Source organism: Aedes albopictus, chromosome 1 (assembly GCF_035046485.1).
Source record: "Aedes albopictus strain Foshan chromosome 1, AalbF5, whole genome shotgun sequence".
NCBI classification, from domain to species: Eukaryota; Metazoa; Arthropoda; class Insecta; order Diptera; family Culicidae; genus Aedes; species Aedes albopictus.
In genome coordinates, this window is record NC_085136.1 from 153,484,070 (window position 1) to 153,504,141 (window position 20,072).

Here is a 20,072-nt window from a genome sequence, read left to right on the forward strand (position 1 = left end):
CTCCATGGATATTTCCAAGAAATCCTCCAGGGCTTCCTCCATGAATTCCTCCAGAAATTCCTCCAAAGATTCCTCCAGGATTTCCTCTAGGACTTCCTCCAGTTCTTCTAGGAATTTCTCAAGGGATTCCTCCAGGAATTCTTCCAGGGATTCCTCCTAGAATTCATCTATGTATTCTTCTAGGAATTGATCCAGAGATTCGTCCAGGAATTCCTCCAGGGATTCCTCCAGGGATTTCTTCAGAAGATCCGCCAGGGATATCCCCCAGAATTCCTCTAGGGATTCCTCCAGGAATTCTTCCAGGGGTTCCTCCAGGGTTTTCTTCAGGAATTTGTCCAGAAGTACCTCCAGGCGTTCCTGGAGGATTCCTTCAGGAAATGCTTCAGGGATTACTCCAGGATATTCGCCAGGGATTTCTCCAAAAATTTCTTCAGGATTTCCTCCAGAAATCCCTCCAAGGATTCCTTCAGAAGTTTCTCTATGAATTCTTCCTGGAATTCCTAAAGGGATCTCTTCAGTAACTTCTCCAGGGATTCCTCCAGGCATATCTCCAGGAATTCCTCCAGGGTTTGCTCTGGTTATTCATCCAGGGATTAAGTATTCAAGGAATTCCTCTAGTGATTTCTTCAAAAATTCCTCCGGGATCTCTTCAAAAATTTACTCAGGGGTTCCCTTAGAAATTTCCAACCACGTCAACCACGTTGACACCAGTACTCTTCTGATTGAATTAAACTCACAACAAGTGTATTATGTATCAAATAATGACAATTCTCTCAACCATAGCTTTCCAACTTCGTTCATCGGCCTCCGTACTGCCTGTTGACGTGTTTTGATCTGTAGAACGAAAGTGGGGTGGCAAACAGACTGGAAGATAGCTATAGTCAAGCTTAGAAAACGAAGACTAAGACATTTTCATGTGCATGTTGAAAATTGGTTTTATAGAATGTGATCTGGGTAGTACGATGGCAGCATTATAATTAATGATATGTAATACATACATACACCTTTGCTTGCATGGAGTTCATTCTTTTCCAAATACTTTCATATCTCAGTCTACCAGTTCAACCAATCCGAACCAAAGCATGAATAGTCCTCTTATCGCCAGCATTCCTTCTATCATTTCTTCTGATCTATCTGCTGGACTGCATGACTTCGAATGACTCGCATGTCAAACCTAGAGGAAGAGTATTTCAGCTCTCGTCCGAATATTTGTTCCTAAATCTGGTTTCCTTTTCATTCGCCGGGCTCACGAAGCTACCGGAGCAGCCGAAAGCGATGTTTCATCTTGGCTGGAAACAACTGCAGATTTCACTCTGGCAACAATACTCGCTCCAACTATCAACCGGAAGGGTCGCAAGATCATGACGGCGGCGGCGAGGAGCATCACCAGGAGACTCGTAAACAGCAACAGCAGCCTCAGGCAGTTGAAGATAGCGAAAATGTCGGCAAAGGACTTTCAGGCGAAGGTTCCGTTGGTGGAAGGAAAATTTACGTGAAGGTTCAGGGCTGATGAGCGTTGTGTTTGTTTTGTAAATAGTTGTTGTAAATATGCATAAATATGTGGAATCACAATGCTTGAATTTGAAATACGATACATATAAGATGTTTTTCAGCTTTTTATATAAGTTTTATAAATTAATTACTCTGTGGAAGAATAGCTCCCATCAAAGAAAATAATCATGTCGATGAAAGTTGACAGCAGCGTATTCCAAGAATAATAATAACTAAATATGAAATGTTCTAATTCTAAGAAATAGTTGATTGTTGATTGCAAGCTTAAGGTTGTAGAATAAAGTACTATATTCAATTCTGCTCTAGTGTGCTTTTTTAAAACTGCAATATTTTTTCATAAAATTTCGCACTGCTAAAATTCCAATCCCTGATAATATAAATTCCATGCATCCGTTGTTTTGTGTTTGTATGAAAAGACTCTTACATCCTAAATTTGGGGTCCCGGAGTTCGAATATTTGACTCAAATTCTTACAATTGTGGTATTTTTCGGGACGTTCGGAGACGGTTTCACGCAAACACGTTTTTTAATAGAAAGAAAATATTAAATGCGGACTTTATTGCGCAACGGTCTGATCGAGAGTGACTAACTCAAGTCTAAACGGAAGTTGGCTGACGCCGTGACGGTGAGCTAAGCGGACGTGCTCGAACGCAGACCTGTCAAAGTGACAGCTTGACGCAAAGAAAATTGGGGGATAGTACACCAGCTCTAATGGGGATAGGATTGTGCGCGCAAGGTTGCTGCACAATGTATTTCCTTACCAAAGTTTTCCAAATTTGATAGCTATTGGCATTTTCTAATTTTATGAATGAGCGCCAAAGTGAGATTATCGTCGTAATGATTTTTCCAGAAATAACTAATTTTGTTCTTTTTTTTTCCTCCCCGTTGGGGAAATTAAACCACTGCGTCCAATAAGCTGAACATTTGTGGCATAATTTTGTTCTTACTTTGTTGTCAATAACTCAATAATATCTGATTCAGTTATTCTTTATTTATAAATATGTTATCGCTATCCTTTGTTCGTTCTTATAATGTAAAAATTTGTTATTATCGAGTCATTTTCCGGTACAGAGTCAGTTATAGTTGTAGTTCTCTTAGCTCTTACTCCCAACGAACCAGTAACAACTTTTGCTATTCAGCCATTAAATTTAAATCGCAGAAATTGGTCTTCTTTTGTTATTATCTTCCGCCCGGGTAACCAAGGTAACCCCACTTTTAAGTATCGACTAACAAACAAATGGTTTTTTTTTTCTGTAAGGTTGATGATCTATTTCGAACTGATCCAAATTATATGGACCTAACACATGAAATATTCATGTCCATCGTGTGTAAGCTATCCATTGATTAGGGCGTAAGACCAAAGCCATTTAACCTTGATTTTGTTGTTTAAATTTTCTAAGCTGGTTAAAAACTTGTTTCTGTAACTGTTTATCTGTAGGATTTATTGAAATCACAAAATAACGGATGCCGCACTCTTCTCGCTCCTAATGATAATGAAGCAAGACCGTTCCAATTAGGAAGCGGAATTGTTTGTTATGCATGTTGACAAACATTTCAGAACCATCCATACCAGATTTTGTAAAGGTGCTACTTCATTATCAATTCTCAATCAACTCGTTCAGCTTAACCACATGAGTACCTGAGTAGACTTTATGCTTAGCCTTGTGCTTAGCTTATTTATTCTGACATAGGGGAACATACGTATTTTCGGCCGTTTTGTTCTCTTCGTCATGGGGGTTTTTTTGAAACCTATTGAACTCAAAATTCGTCTCAAATCTTCCCCAATCAAGCTGAATTATATAACCAAGTTTCAGGAAATTTGGCCGACAAAAACCCTTCATGACTAAAAGAACAAACCTGCCGATAATACCCTTTGTCACCCTATCTCGATTCGATTCGGTTTGAACCAGAATTGCAATTTACCCTTTTGTTTTGAGCGTCTTGTCCGTTTGCTAGGTGCGTTTAACCCTATTGATTGGGAGCATTTTGGAATGCTCTCTAGCGCCACCTAGTGGTAATTCCATGTTCTAAATTGTTTATCACTAGATAGGCCTTGACATACCTAACATCTTTGCTGAAAACATCACCCTTCTAAAAAGTAAGGATCACGAGATATACGAGAATATATGTTGGGGTCCAATGGACCACAGGGTCCCGAAACGGACCTTTATTCAAGGTATCCATTTGAGGGTTAAAGGCGTTCCGAAGGATTTCAGGGGCATTTCAATAGACTGTTTCAATAGCTTTTGAATGACATTACGGTAGTTTCAGTGGCATTTCGAGGCATTTCAGGTCAGGGCCGTATCAGCGGGTTTTGGGAACACCATAAACGCAAAGGGGTTTCAGGGGCTTTTCAAATGGGTTGCATGGATTACAAGAACAATTTAATGGGTTTATTAAAATTTCAGGGGTCTTCCAAGACATTTCAGGGGCGTTTCAAGGGTTTTTATGAAGAAGCTTTGAATATTATCCGAAATTTTTGGAAACTCATCTGAAACGCGTCTGAAATCTGCTGAAAATCATCTGAAACTTAGTTAAATGAATTCAAAACACCTCAACGCCCCCTCAGACACCATGTAACGCACCTGAAACCCTCCGTAAGCCCGGAATGTAACGCATCTGAGATGTTCTGAAAACGTGGAACGTTACAAACAGAAGCGGAAACAGCAGACCCGCCTCTTTCGGGAGAAAAAGCGCCGCCTGGAAGAAGCGGAGTGTGAAGAAATGGAACTGCTGTGCTGTTCCCAAGAAACACGGAAGTTCTATCAGAAGCTCAACGCATCCCGCAACGGCTTCGTGCCGCGAGCCGAAATATGCAGGGATAAAGACGGAGGCCTCTTGACGGACGGACGTGAGGTGATCGAAAGGTGGAAGCAGCACTTCGATCAGCACCTGAACGGCGTGGAGAACGTAGGCACGGGAGCCCACGGCAACGGAAGGAACGACGACGCCAGTGCAGCGGAGGACGGAAATGAACCAACTCCCACGCTGAGGGAAGTTAAGGATGCCATTCACCAGCTCAAAACCAACAAAGCAGCTGGTAAGGATGGTATCGCAGCTGAACTCATCAAGATGGGCCCAGAAAAGTTGGCCACCTGTCTGCATCGGCTGATAGTCAGGATCTGGGAAACCGAACAGCTACCGGAGGAGTGGAAGGAAGGGGTAATCTGCCCCATTCACAAGAAAGGCGACCATTTGGAATGTGAGAACTTCAGGGCGATCACTATTTTGAATGCTGCCTGCAAAGTGCTATCCCAGATCATCTTCCGTCGTCTGTCACCTAAAACAAATGAGTTCGTGGGAAGTTATCAAGCCGGCTTCATCGACGGCCGGTCGACAACGGACCAGATCTTTATCGTACGGCAAATCCTCCAGAAATGCCGTGAATACCAGGTCCCAACGCACCACCTGTTCATCGACTTCAAAGCGGCATACGATAGTATCGACCGCGCAGAGCTATGGAGAATCATGGACGAAAACGGCTTTCCTGGGAAGCTGACTAGACTGATTAAAGCAACGATGGACGGTGTGCAAAACTGCATAAGAGTTTCGGGTGAACTATCCAGTTCATTCGTATCTCGTCGGGGACTGCGACAAGGTGACGGACTCTCATGTCTACTCTTCATCATCGCGCTGGAAGGTGTGATGCGACGAGCCGGGCTCAACAGCCGGGGAACGATTTTCACAAAATCCGGTCAATTTGTGTGCTTTGCGGACGACATGGACATTATCGCTAGAACATTTGGAACGGTGGCAGAACTGTACACTAGGCCGTCCCTATTTTTGCAAAAGTTGGAAATGTTAAAAGTTCAATATTGCAAAACGATCGTTTTAGCCAAAAAACCATCATGACAAAGTTTGAAGTCCGTATCTCAAGGCTAAGTGGTCCCCCACGGGGCCTAAAGTTCTCAAAAATTGTATGGGGTCGAAAAAATCATGACTTTTTTTTGACGAAAAAATTACACTATTCTAATAGAATCGGTGATTTTAGGACCCTAAAGGGCCAAAAATGTGCTCAGAATTGCGATATCTCTTTTCGTTTTTGAGTTATCGTACAAAATATGGGAGGTTTACTCAGGGATTTCAAAAAATGGTCAAAATGTTCAATTTTAGATAGTTTTTCGTCAATAACTCAGAAACAAAAAGAGATATCGCAATTCTGAGCCAGTTTTTGGCCCTTAAGGGTCTTAAAATTACCGATTCTAGTAGAATAGTGTAATTTTGTCGTCGAAAAAATTTCATGATTTTTTCGACCCCATACAATTTTTGAGAACTTTAGGCCCCTTGGGGGACCACTTAGCCTTGAGATACGGACTTCAAATTTTGTCATGATGGTTTTTAAGCTAAAACGATCGTTTTGCAATATTGAACTTTTAACATTTTCAACTTTTGCAAAAATAGGGACGGCCTACTGTACACCCGCCTGAAACGCGAAGCAGCAAAGGTCGGACTGGTGGTGAATGCATCAAAAACAAAGTACATGCTGGTAGGCGGAACCGAAAACGACCGGATCCGTCTGGGTAGTAATGTTACGATAGACGGGGATACTTTCGAGGTGGTGGAGGAATTCGTCTACCTCGTATCCTTACTGACGGCTGACAACAACGTGAGTCGAGAAATTCGGAGGCGCATCATCAGCGTAGGCCCATCAGTAGGCCCTACTACGGGCTCCAGAAGAAACTGCGGTCGAAAAAGATTCACCCACGCACCAAATGCACCATGTACAAAACGCTGATAAGACCGGTGATCCTCTACGGGCACGAGACATGGACCATGCTCGAGGAGGACCTGCAAGCACTCGGAGTTTTCGAGCGACGCGTGCTAAGAACGATCTTCGGCGGTGTGCAGGAGAACGGTGTGTGGCGGAGAAGAATGAACCACGAGCTCGCTGCACTTTATGGCGAACCCAGCATCCAGAAGGTGGCCAAAGCCGGAAGGATACGTTGGGCAGGGCATGTTGCAAGAATGCCGGACAACAACCCTGCAAAGCTGGTGTTTGCAACGGATCCGGTTGGCACAAGAAGGCGTGGAGCGCAGAGAGCACGATGGGCGGACCAGGTGGAGCGTGACTTGGCGAGCATTGGGCACGACCGAGGATGGAGAGCGGCAGCCACAAACCGAGTATTGTGGCGTACTATTGTTGATTATGTCTTGTCTTAATGATGTTGAACAAATAAATGTATGTATGTATGTTCTGAAATTCTGAAAAACTCCTCTGAAACCCTACCAAAATTCTCTGAAACTTTCTGAAATGTCTCCGAAATCCGCCCAACTCCCTTCGACCCCAAAAACGCCTCTGAAATCTACTACGAAAATCAATGTCTCTACATTCTCAGACTTCCGGCTCTCGAGTTACTGCATAACACTTTCGCAGAATTTAAAAACACTGGAACCCCAGGAACTGTCATGTCTTACTTCCATCATCATGTTTTGTCTTACAATCATGATGCCATATGCTGTATTAACCTTCACGTACCCGAACCCCAACAATTCATTTTCAAAATGCTGGTATTTCGTCAATTTTCTTCCGACTTTTTTGAAGTCGCTCCCAATCGACCATAAATTGGTGCTAGTTTATTATACTCGAGTGACCATGCAGTATCCGGAACCATTCCGGGGATATTCCGGATTGTGCTGGGGTCAGGGGGTTGCCAAAATGGCTATAAGTGATTATTTCGTGTGGTATTGTGTTTGAACCATCGATTTCCAGCGATTTTTTTTATTGCGAACAGTGAAACACAACTGCGTTAACCAGATTTGAATAAGTTGACCCATCCGGATCCCCGTGACAAGTTCCGCGGGGCCTCATTGGAGACACTTCTGGTTTTCAACCAAAACAAGCCGTGCGACATATCATTCTTCATGATTTCGAAAGACTGAGTCAGAAACGGTATACTGAGGTCTGTATCAACTAATATGGCCACCCCGAACCATCTAGCACAGGTTCCACGGATGTGTCATCGGGGGCATTTCTGGTTTGCAAGCAAAACATGCCGTGCGACGTTCATAATTTTGAGAGAATGGGGTAGTAAAAATTGACTGAAGTGTGTATCAACTGATGTGGCTGCTCCAGAATATCTGGAACAAGTTCCGCGGGGTCCTCTCAAACACAATTACACAAGAAATAATCACTTTTAGTCATTTGGCAAAACAGACCCCTTCTCCACTCACTGACCCCAGTAAAATCCAGAATATCTCCGGAATGGTTTTCATGGTCACTTTTAGTATAATAAACTTGCACCAATTTATGATCGATTGAATGTGACTTCAAAAAAGTCGGATAAAAATTTACGAAATACCAGCATACGTGAAGGTGAAATGCAATTTAAAGATCTCAAAAATGTTTCAAGGCGTTGCATGGGGTTTCGATCAATATTGAACCCTCTAATATCCAGTTTTGCATTTTTCTTTCCTGGGTAATCGAAACTTTTATATTTTTGACTGATAAAAAGAACTGTTCAGTATATCTCAAACAGTGTTGCTGAGCAGCGATCGAACTGGCGAAGCACGATGAATTCATCGCGGTCAGAGAATTTTGACACTAAAGCGGGGCCACTTCCAATCAAAAGTGAACGATTTCCAATCAGAATTGAACAATTCTGATTGGGAATAGCTCTCTAGTGTCTAAATTCTCGGACCGCGATGAATTCAGTTCATCGGCGCAATGGACTTATCCACCGATGAACCGAATTCATCGCGGTCCGAGAATTTTGACACTAGAGCGGGGCCGTTCCAATCAGAATTGGACGATTCTGATTGGAACAGACCACGCTCTAGTGTCTAAATTCTCGGACCGCGATGAATTTGGTTCATCGGTGTTGTTTCTAACAAATGGGTTACGGGAGCAAAATCAAATCAACAGTTGTATTGTGGTTGAAAGCTTTTATAATCTTTTTATCGGTAATTAAGAGCTGTGCCAAACTTAAGGACAGACTTGTTAGAAATCCCAAAATGGCCACCACAATGGCCGACTTTGGCACCTACTCGCGATTTCGAGCGCTCTTCGTAAATAAAACCAGCACACCTGATCTGATTATTTGAAGCATATTACAAGTGAGCAGCAGCAGAATAATAAAATGCATTGTTGTTTGAAGCTTGCTTATTGAGATTTGTGCGTCTGAAGTTTGATGCACACTATTGAAGCGGGATTTCAAGACGTTTGTCCTTAAAATAAGTTTAAATTGTCCGCAGTTTCAGTCTGCTCGGTAGTTGCTGTTGCCAAAGTTCGCATCGAACAGAACCATCGCAGACAGCACACAGATCGTGGTGGAATGAATGCCACGACGATTTGCGTTTGCTTCATTTGCTTGAATGCTTTTCAATGTGGTCGTTTTGATTTATTCAAATTTACACGAAAAATAAGATTTCCTATGAATAAAATTCAAAATATAAAAATGTTTGCATCCTAAAAATCGGTATTCTGAACAGGCTTTCAAGAAAAACACAAAAATGTGGATATGTTTAAAATAATTTAAAAAAAAATCAATAACCAAAATTTACTAAAACGAGAATTAAAAAGAGTCACTTTCCAAAATACGTTTAAATCGAAGACGTTAAATGATATTTAGATCAAAATCAAAAATTTGGGGATTAGAGGGTTAAGTGAGTTCTTGGGTTCCCTCAGATAGTTCAATCATGTCCTCCATGCCTCCTTTTCTCCGACTGCTTAGAATACAATGATTTAATTAAAATATTTGGCATTTACTATATTCCAGGTTCCAGTCCATAATTTGTTGTCTTGAATTTTATTAATTTGCTGTGTTATCAATGATAAACAAATCTGGTTCTCTTGACCTTAAGTCCATCTCCTCAAATGGACGATTATTGATAAACTTTCATTGAGGAAAACAAAAAAAAAATGTGCATGAACACATATCATTCGGAAGATAGTCAATGATCAATGCGAAAGTACGCAATTTTGACTCATTCTCACCCTCAACGGCGGTGCTTGGAAACTTGGCGAAACTGGAAGCATTTTCTCATTTTTTCGGTTTTCAATTTTTTATTAAATAACGAAGCAATATTTTCAAAATCGGTTTTCGTGCACATGTAGAGTATGGATCAAGGTATCTACTGAATTTTTTTGAGGTGGAAAATGTTTTCCATTTTTTGTGAAATTTGGTTCAAAAATGGTTTCTGCAAAAACGAAAAACATTTTCCACTACAAAAAAAATCAGAAGATACCTTGATCCATACTCTACATGTGCACGAAACCCGAATTTGAAAGTATTGCTTCGTTATTTAATAAAAAAATCCAAAACCAAAAAGTGAGGAAATGCTTCCAGTTTCGCCTTAAGGTGCACGAATCATTTGCCTAGCTCAGTATTTACAAATAACGACATTGGATTATTATGGAAGAATCTTGTATTTTTCGAATTACGATTCATCGTTTAACATACTGGTGGAGAAATGTGACTTTGTTCAGATCCTAATCTACGGTTTTGGAAGTATAATGCAGGAAACATTACAATAAATAATAATGCTTCATTGCAACATGTTGCTACCGAGAACACTTTTGATAACCATTCTTCACAATTGAACATCTACCCAACTAAACTATTGCATGATGCGTCCGCTTGCTGTTACACTTTCTCTCTTTCCTTCTGTCCTAACTGCTGGGCTGCATGACTTCAATAGACTAACTAGCCCCCCTCCACGGGGCTATTCACGTCCGAGCATTCGTTCCTAAATCTGGTTTCCTTTGCATCTTTTCATCCACGCCGGGCTCGAAAAGTGACCGGGACAGCCGGAAACGGTGCTTCCTCATGGCTGGCAGCAAGTGCAAGTCGCACTCCAGCAGCAAAACCCGCTCCAATTACCAACCGAAAGGGTCGCAATATTATGACGACGAGGAGCAAAAACAGCAAACCCGTAAACAGCAACAGCAGGCAGCATCAGGTGGAGTGACCGAAAGTGTCGGCAAAGGACCTTCAGGCAATGGTTTTGTTGGTGGAAAGAAGTTTTACAAAAAGGTTTAGGGCGCCTGGATGGACGCTGTGTTTGCTTTGTAAACATGGAATGTAAATATTTTCTTTTGCAGTGTGTATAGTTAAGCTTCCATGAGATTACGTAATTATGAAAAGTTTTAAAGTTTGCTGGAAAATAAACGTTGCGTAGTTGATTGTAAGTTTTCTTTAAACTTATACGTAAAGTGAGATTCTAGTGTCAGACCGGGTATATTGATTTTAAGAAGCCATATGTAGGTAAATTTAGGGTGCAAAATTTGAAGAAAATAAAATAAGATCCAAGTTCAAAATTAACACTTAATCGTTATTTGAAGATTGTTCAGAACACATATATTTTTTCGGAGAAATGCAAACAATACTGCATCATGTCAGTTACGGATTAAGAAACTGAAAACCACTAAGTCAATTTTCAGTTGTATCATACAATTCGCAGTCTGATATGTTTAAGTACAAATATAGTGATCTATACTACCATCATAAACTCATATGAAATAAAATTATGTTTTTCAAAATACTCTCATTCTATTAGTTTATAATAAATCTTTTTCTGAATGTCTTTTAATCTTCAGCATTTGTTTCCTACTGGGTTTTTATTATTATCATTTGGAATTCTTTCAAAATATTTATTGGAATGTTTCTAAACCTGTTAAGTTTAATATCTATTTCTCATATTTCTTTATCATTTTCGAAAAATCATTTAAAGTTCAAAATAATAAATCAAGATGAAACGAAAAACAAATAAATCTAAGCTTCTTTTCATACACTTTATTCTTCCACGAATGCCACATCGCAGTTCAATTTGGTGCTTTGAACCTTCCTATGTTTACATCGAAAACCTGACCTGACCGAAAAACCTGTTCCGATTGTTGTTTATTTTATTTTGGGGTTCATTCAATCGACCGCATCGTTTGTTCACAAATGCTACAATGCTTCCGGCTTCGATGATAATGTCAAGGTCGCACATATGTTTTAATTAAGGGATGCCCATCTTTCAAGCGTGTTGACAAACATTTTACAACCACGTGCCCAAGTAACACACTTGTCACCGAAGAGTCACGGCGGCGCAGGTTTTTGTTGCGCATAAGTTATTGTGACTTACTTCTAACAAATAAACACTTACTTGCTAGAAGTAAGTCACGGTAACTTCTGCGCAACAAAAACCTGCGCCGCCGTGACTCTTCGGTGACAAGTGTGTTACTTGGGTGGTCATTCATTTCATTCAGAATATGTGCCAAGTGTGATAACATCTCTGATGTAGATAATTAATTGATGACAGATACAACTGAGATATGGTCCATATATCCAACCAGTTGGGATGTTTGAATGAGAAACAGAATAACAACAACTTGGAACCCAAGTTGGAACCTCTTTCTGTGAACTGATAACTTAAATCAGTGCATTTATAGATTGTTTTCGTAAATAGAACCGCTGTGTATTCAAAATGAGGGAATTTGATTAGCAAGAACAGGTTTGGGCTTTGATTAACTACTACTTTCAGTCCTGAGCACCCATGGCGATGCAGAGGGCCGAATTGAAAGATCTTCATCCTGAGCGATTGCCAGCCTGTGGCAAGGTCAAGTTTCTGTCGACTTTCTTTATTTCCTTGTTGAAGCTGCGCCGCCATGAGCCTCTACAATGGTGAGGTCACCATGCACGAATTATATACCGCAGGCATCTATTGACGAAGACCTGCAGTTGTTGAGTGTTCTCCACTGATACACACCAAGTTTCACAGGCGTACAGTAGCACTGATGTCACATTCGAGTTAAAAATTCGGATTTTGATTCGTCGACTAATTTGATTGTTGTTCCATGCATTTCTTCTTCACCTTCTTGATCAGAGTACCTATGTCGATCTACGTGCCAAAATCGGCCACCAATTGACTACCAAGATATTGGAAGCTTTCAACATTCTGCACTGCTTGCCTAGCTACCGTGTAGTTGGAAGGATTGACCGTGTTTACATCCAACGATTTGGCGGGTTTACATCCAACTTGTTGACGTTGATGGTAAGACTTGCCACCGAGGAGCGATCGGCAAAATCATCGAGCTTACTCTGCATATCAGAGCGCCATTGAGCTAAAAGAGCAACGTCGTCATCAGTCAGTTCGAAGTCGTTTAGATGCTCCATGGTAATGGGCTGCCACAGCAACACACGAAGGGTTCACGATCAATAGCACCTTCCAGGATCTCGTCGATTACGTTAAGGAACAGTAGCGGTGATATGATACATCCTTGCCTCACTTCAGCAACGACCCAGATTGGATCGGACACGACACCGTTGTGCAGTACTCTGCACGAAAATGCCCTGTACTGTGCTTCAATGAGGCCGATGATTTTTCCAGGGACACCCTTGCACCTGAGGACTCCCACATGTTTTCATGATTGAGACGGCCGAAAGCTTTTTCGTAATCAATAAACACCAGGTTGAAAAATTATTGGAACTCATTGATTTGCTCCATAATCATACGGAGCGTGACAATATGGTCCACACAGGATCGTCCGGCAGGGAATCCTGCTTGCTGCTACCGGAGAGCTGCGTCAATCTTCTCTTGTATCCGGTGAATGATCACTTAACAGAGCACTTTCAGAACGATACACAGTAAGATGATGCCCTGCCAATTATCGCATACAGTCAGGTCACCCTCTTTGGGGACCTTTACTAAGACGCCTTGCATACAGTCGGCCAGAAATGTCGCGGTTTCCCATATGTTGCCGAATGATTGATGCAGAAGTTGTGTAGATATTACGGGGTCAGCTTTGAGCGTCTCGGTTTATATTCGATCGTCCCCCGGGGACCTGTTCAATTTCATACTACGGATGGCTGTTTCTATCTCCTGCACTGAGGGAGCTTCGGCGTTGACACGGGTAATGCGTCGAACCCTTGAAGAAGGCTGCCAAAGTGCTCGAACCAGCGTTTCAGCTGATCAGCCGGGTCGGTCAATAGCTGTCCAGAATCTGTCTTTCCTGGGCATCGTAACATTCATCTTAGTCCCACTATGACGACGTGAGACATCGCTTCGTAGAGAAGACGCATTTTGCCGGTATTTGCGGCTTTATCGCCTTCGTCGGCTAGGAGTCCGCCCACGCTTGTTTGTCCCGCCTAAATGAGCGCTGCACTTCCTTCATGAGAGCCGAATAGCGCTAACGGACTACGGCTTTGGCTCCTCGTGTTTTCGATCACTCTATCACGACATTGGCGTTCCTTCCTTTCCTCCTCTATCTTCCTTCAGGTGTTATCTGCGATCCACTGCTTGCTCTGGATGCGTAGCTCACCCAAATTATTTTCGCCGGTGGCGATGAAGGGGTTCTTGTTGGCACTCCATTGACCTTTAACGCTTGCAGCTCCCGGAATATCCACAGCATGGTTCTCCAGCTCCTCGACGAAGAACCTTTTCACAGTAGCGTCTTCCAGTTGGCGTTTGTAGAACCGGTGCTCGATTTTCTCCTCCTGTCGATGAATCCTCGCAATGCGCAGCCGGATATCGCCGATTAGGAGATGATGGTCAGGCGCAATTTAGGTACTACGTTTGTTCCGCACATCAAGAAGTCTCCGTCTCCATTTCCGGCTGATGCAGTTGTGGTCGATTTGATTTTCCGAAACGCCAGCACGGGAAACCCATGTCATTTTGTGCACTGGTCGATAAGGAAAGAGCGTCATTGTTGCCACAAAACTCTGCAAACAGCTTTCCGTTCTCGCTCATTTCTCCGAGACCATGGCGTCCCATGACGTGCTCATAGTCCAAGTTGTCGGAACCAACCTTCGCGTTGAAGTCGCCCATGAGGATCTTGGTATCACAACCTTTAAGAATCTTACCCACGACAGCATTTAGTTGACTGTACATAAAAGTTCTGTTTGTCTTGCAATTCGGCAGCATCGGTTGGCGCGTGGCGCTCAGGACGTACCTCCTCAATCTAGCTGAAGTCAGAAGGACAACAGTAGTGTCCAGACTACACAACTCTTAGCTGGCGGTCTTTGTCATCGCTTGACCCGTAGAAGCATGAGGTAGGAACTTGTGAAGACCAGTGCTATTTTGGACGCTCTTCTTATCGACTCACCGTTGGCAATGCTTTGTTTTTTTGGACTTAAGGATACGGCCAAAAGGGTTTCCAGGAGAGATTCAGGGGAGGTTAGGAAGTTTAAAATACTTTTATAGAGAAGCATATTCACCCAATGCTAAAATTACTGAGTTTAGCCAACCATGAACTAGGTGGCGGTAGTGAGCAAACGTCAAACTCGAACAAAAACGATGCGAACGCTATGGATGAGCAGTCCGCCAACTATTAAATTTTTAAATATAAGGCAATCTGGCGTTCATCACCCTTCTCCCTCAAGCAGCAGCAGAAGATAGCAATTTTTTGTTTATTGTTTTCATAGAGAAACGTTTCCGTATGAAAACAAACCTATCCTCCTCGGGGGCCAAAAAGAGAAAGATGATTAAACGTCAGATAGCCTTATTGGGGACTACGAAGGTTGAGTAGCCGGGAAACACTCTTCTTTCCTACGGGGTTTCTTATGGGAGTATGAGTGAAAAAAAAAAGCAAAAAATATTCCCTCCTTCACTTTCCCACAGAAAACCGCAAACAAAATCATCACCTTCGTAGTCCCCAATACCGTTGAATCAGTGTACAGTCAGGTTTTTTTTACGCGGGGGATACGTACCGCATAAAAAAAAACTCAGTTCAAAATTAAAAACCCGATTTAATCCACCTATGGTGAACAGAACCCTTCTTACACTTATTAAAATTATTGTTGTATTATTTGTTTTTAACATATTTATTTTGTGTAATTGTTAAATGTAGAGCTAACTTGGTGTTATTTGTATTTAACATATTTGTTTTGTGGAATTGACCAAAAGTTCTAGAAAATATTGTGGATTTGGCATCTAGTGGATTGGTTTCCAAAATAGCATCATGGACCATGGACTAAACTACCAGAAATGCCAGACACTTCCTAGAGTCTTGTATGGAATGTTTAAAATATAGCTTACATATTCTGGAATTTTGTATTTTTTATTAACTGCTAAAAGATCTTGAATCGATTAACAAATGGGTAAGAAAATCAGCGAGATACACTGTCTAAATCAGTCACTTAAATTAGCTCCGAAGTACTTGGTATTCATGGTTATGGTGTAAAAACGACAAAAATGATATATCTACTAAGTTAATCAGTTTTGTCATTAGCTAGTTATTTTGGCTGTCTGGTTCTTCAAAGCTTTCATTTAACATATTGTTAGTTTCCATAAAATTCCTTTGTATTTGTAGTTTGTTATTTATAATTTTGTTGAAAACAATAACCTGCTAGTATACATTTTGTATGAGGTCAGCATAGACAAACAGACGTAAAACTCTGATAATTCTCATCGTACACCGATTGACCGGTCTTTTTCAAAATTTGATAGTTGGCCAACTGCCCAACCGTGGCGCTCGCATAGTTTTTGTTCGAGTTTGATGTTTGCTCACTACCGCCACCTAGTTGGTGGTCGGCCAAACTTAGTCCTTTTAGCATTGGGTGAATATGTTTCCGTGACTATGATTTGAATCGAAAAATATTCGAAGTGTTACGTCTGTTTGTCTGTGAGGTCAGCATCATTTATTGAAAAATAATTTTCCATAGACTGGTCAAAAACAAATGCAAGATAACAAGTGAATATAATAAAAAAAGAATTAATTGAAATACTCTTCGTAAGATATCTCAGTAATCAAATGTCGAATCGAAATACAACTTCAGGGCCTTATACAAGCATATTGTAGCTTTCATTTGGTGCTTAGAGAACCCAAATCGGTTGACAGACGGCTGAGATATTTATTATGGTACCCTTGGTAAAAAATCTCTCAAAAAGTTAACCTGTATTACTCCCAAGTACTCTTTGAAAGATATCTCGGTAACCAAATGTCCAATCCTATTGAAATTGTATAGGGTTCTACTAGAATGTTGTAGCTTTTATTTGGTACCAGGATAACCGAAATCGGTTGACAGATGGCTAAGATATTTATTATGATACTTTTGGTCAAAAATCTCAAAAGGATTAGTTGTATAAATCCGCAGTGCTCTTCGAAAGATATCTCTGTAACCAAATGTCCAATCGAAATAAAATTTCTGGGCGATCTACTAGGATGCTTTAGCTTTCATTTGGTGCCAAGAGAACCCAAATCGATTGACAAATGGTCGAAATATTTATTATGATACACTTGGTCAAAAATCTTAAAAATTTTAGAAGTATGACTCATAAGTACTCTTCGAGAGATATCTCGGTAACCAAACGTCCAATCGAAAAAAAATTCAATAGCGTTCTACTAGGATGTAGTAGCTTTCATTTGCTTCCAAGAGAACTCAAATCGGTTGACAGACGGCTGAGAAACGTGCGTGACTTTTTTTTGTAACGCACATACACACACACACACATACACACATACACACACACACACACACACATACAGACATTTGCTCAGTTCGTCGAGCTGAGTTCATTGGTATATGAGACTCGGCCCTCCGGGCCTCGGATCGAAAGTCGGTTTTTCGAGCGATATTTATACCCTTCTTATGGGTGTAAGAAGGGTAAAAAACCGCGTAAAAAATGTCTCACCATTTCTCGAAGAATCATGCAAAAATAAGACGATGATTTCTTTTGTATGGAGTACAAAAAAGACCTGACTGTACGATAGGTATTATTAGAGTGTTGCGTCTGTTTGTCTGTAGTTTCAGGAAGTGTCAAAGAGTAGTTAAAAGATCACGCTGGAGGTTTACCAAAACACGGTTCTAGGAGGTGTAAGGGGCAAAAGAAAATTTAGGGATATTGCATAGGTTAAGAAATGGGGACTGAAGAAGTTTGCAAGTTTGCTACAATGCTGTTCTCGTTGAAATACTCTGTTCCATTGTCTTTGAGTTTTAATTTGACAAACATTATTGTTTCTTTTGTACATGCTAGATGTGCAATGTTCTGGTAATTGTACTATATCCATCTGTAGTCTCCATCAAAGCCTCAAATGCACAACTTGTAGTGTTCTGGTTTTCTTGCTTTTTCTAGGAAAAAAAAGTCTTCAGTGAGAGCCGCACTTTGTTTTCTGGTCTGCAAATATGCAAAACAATTGTCTACGGGGAATCGATACTAAGATTCAACTCAGATCTTCGTTTAATCCCATTACGTTCCGCTCCGTCGTCGTTTTGCTTCCAGACAGACAGCACACAAAGCGTAAAAGCTAGACAACCCCTTTTGCCTTATTCCGTTCACAAGTCCGTTCATTCCATTTTTTTCCAACTGCTAAAGAGAGCATCGACATTTCACAGTCTCGTTAGCAGATTGCATAATTGATAGGATGACTTAGTTAAGAAGGACAGAAAAAGGATCTTGGGGCGCATTAAAAAATCAACAGAGTATTTTGGTTGATCCTCGGGAGAAATTGTTTAGCAAACCACGAATCATGTTTGGCATTCGGTACGCACCATTGAGGAAAGGATGGGATCTAAAGTTGGGGAAAGGATTATGACTGACAAAGGGGTAATGTAAGTTGTGTTGGAAAAGTCAGAAATTAATCTGTTGTAATGTCGCTATACAAGTTGGGTGTTGCTAATGATTATCTTGTTGTTTGGCTGTGTTATTGAGAATTAAATTTTTCAGAGTTTCTGGGGTTCGATCTCACCCATGCTATAGCCAGATATATTCAAAACGATGAAATCTAATATTTTCAGACACAACGAAGATGGATCCTATACCTATGGCTATGAGGGTGCTGATGGATCCTTCAAAATTGAAACGAAGCTTGCTACCGGCGAAGTCAAGGGTAAATACGGATACGTCGACGAAGCCGGCAAGGTAAAAGTTGTGGAATACGGAGCGAACAAGTACGGTTTCCAACCTTCCGGCGAGGGTATCACTGTTCCACCACCGACTCTAGTTGACGAGACCACCGGCAAGGACGCTCTGCTAGATTATGAAGACAATGTGCCTGCTCCACGTCCTCAGGTACATATAACTTGATGTGGGTATATGCATGCCAGAAAAATCAATTTATCTCTATTTCAGAAAATCCGTCCATCTAAACCACGAGCCCAAGAATTGCCACAACATCGTCCACAGCCCCAGCCACAGCCTCAGTTCTACGACTACGAAGAAGAACAGCATCAGCCCCAACCGCAACCCCAGCATCACCAACAACCTCTTCTCCAAACCCAGGCCCACTTCCAGCCCCAGCCTCAGCAACAGCCAAGATACATCCCACAACCCCAACAACCGCAGGTCCAATACGTCCAGAACTCGCACTTCGGACCAGGTGCCCTCGCTGCTGGACCAGCTCCCCAACGTGCCCATATCCCAAATGCCGTTCCAATCGATGTAGTCTACTCGCCCAAGCAGCGTCCGGCTCGTCCAGAACCCGACTACGACACGCGACCACAGACCTTCCCCAATGCTTCACCGGCCCCTGAGCCCAAAATTCGCTACTCGGCACCTGCCTTTGCTGCGGCTGCCCCAGCACCGCTTCCCAAATCGAACGTAATTATCAGCTCATTTAGATTCAGCACCTCGTAGTTCTAACGCTTCACCACCATGCTTACATTACAGCCTGCACCGCAACCCGTCTTTGCTCCACAGCCACGGCCAGCCCCTGCGGTGTACCAGCCACGACCGGCTCAGGGTCGTAGCACCAGTGTCCTGGATCAGCTGGCGAAGGACTACGCACTGCCACAGGGTGGAGCTGCACCGCTGCATGACATCTCCTTCGGGTACTACTAAGATACGCTTTAGAGTACCGAAGTGACGCTGGATTTGTGTAAATGCACTTTATTTGCTTTCTCTAGCTTTTGCTAGTTGAGCTTGTCAAAAGAAATGCGAATTGCCATCAATGAGAAGTAGAACAAAACCATAAAGATCATTTGTCATCTCTGTGTTCGATGAAGGACACAGAGTGACTTTTCGGACTGTGAACGTTAATATAGAACTGATAATTGTATGTAATTGATAATAAAAGGTTGTGAGAAGATTATACATCGAACGGTTATGCGTGAATAATTTACATTTGAGAAATATCCATATTTACTCATGAGCTGTCCATAAGCCACGTATTCTTCTGTCTCCATACTCCAACTGAGGGTTGTTATATTTAATCGTCTATTCAGAAGGCTGTTCTGAAATCATATAAACATTTTGTTTGCATTGGTTTTACATTTTTCTATTTTAACGAGCTTAATGCTATGTTAGTTTGAGAAGTCGAGGTTTTTTATTTCTTTATATTTGTGAATTTTAACTATAGCTAATTCTTCACACGAGAAGCCTGGGTTCGCGCGGCAGTGTCGAGGTTACGGGTAACATGCCCTGATCTGTACCGGAACCAAAAAGAAAGGGCATGGACAGATCAAAATTCGCAGAGGACCTATCAAAGTCTGAGAAGTTGTCGTGGTTGGTGTTAACCAAAGGTGGAATTTCCTCCAGCGTAGTCCAGGCCTGTAGATTTACAACATTACATCAGCTAAATATTTAAAAAAAAAATAATAATAAAATAAATTAAATATTTTAGTTTTGGTTCAGATGATGACCACTTCAGGTTTGTAATGGGAATTTTCCCGGCAATCAAGGGTTCATAAACCGCAACTAGCTTAT

General features: G+C 41.6%; 1 protein-coding gene across 2 annotated transcripts in view; it reads left to right on the forward strand.

Annotated features, from left to right (window-relative positions):
• The window catches only part of LOC115260662 (transposon TX1 uncharacterized 149 kDa protein), a 52,279-nt gene extending 32,812 nt beyond the window's left edge, over window positions 1–19,467 (forward strand). The window contains exons 3-5 of one of the 2 annotated variants that reach the window (XM_029861806.2): window positions 18,167–18,440; window positions 18,501–18,968; window positions 19,038–19,467. In XM_029861806.2, the coding sequence (XP_029717666.1) occupies window positions 18,167–18,440; window positions 18,501–18,968; window positions 19,038–19,208 (913 nt within the window). In that variant the 3' untranslated portion in view covers window positions 19,209–19,467. Of the gene's footprint in view, window positions 1–1,254; window positions 5,424–18,166; window positions 18,441–18,500; window positions 18,969–19,037 lie in introns of those variants that run through there. The other variant, XM_062845609.1, reaches the window with a different exon arrangement.
• Window positions 19,468–20,072: the final 605 nt, after the last annotated feature.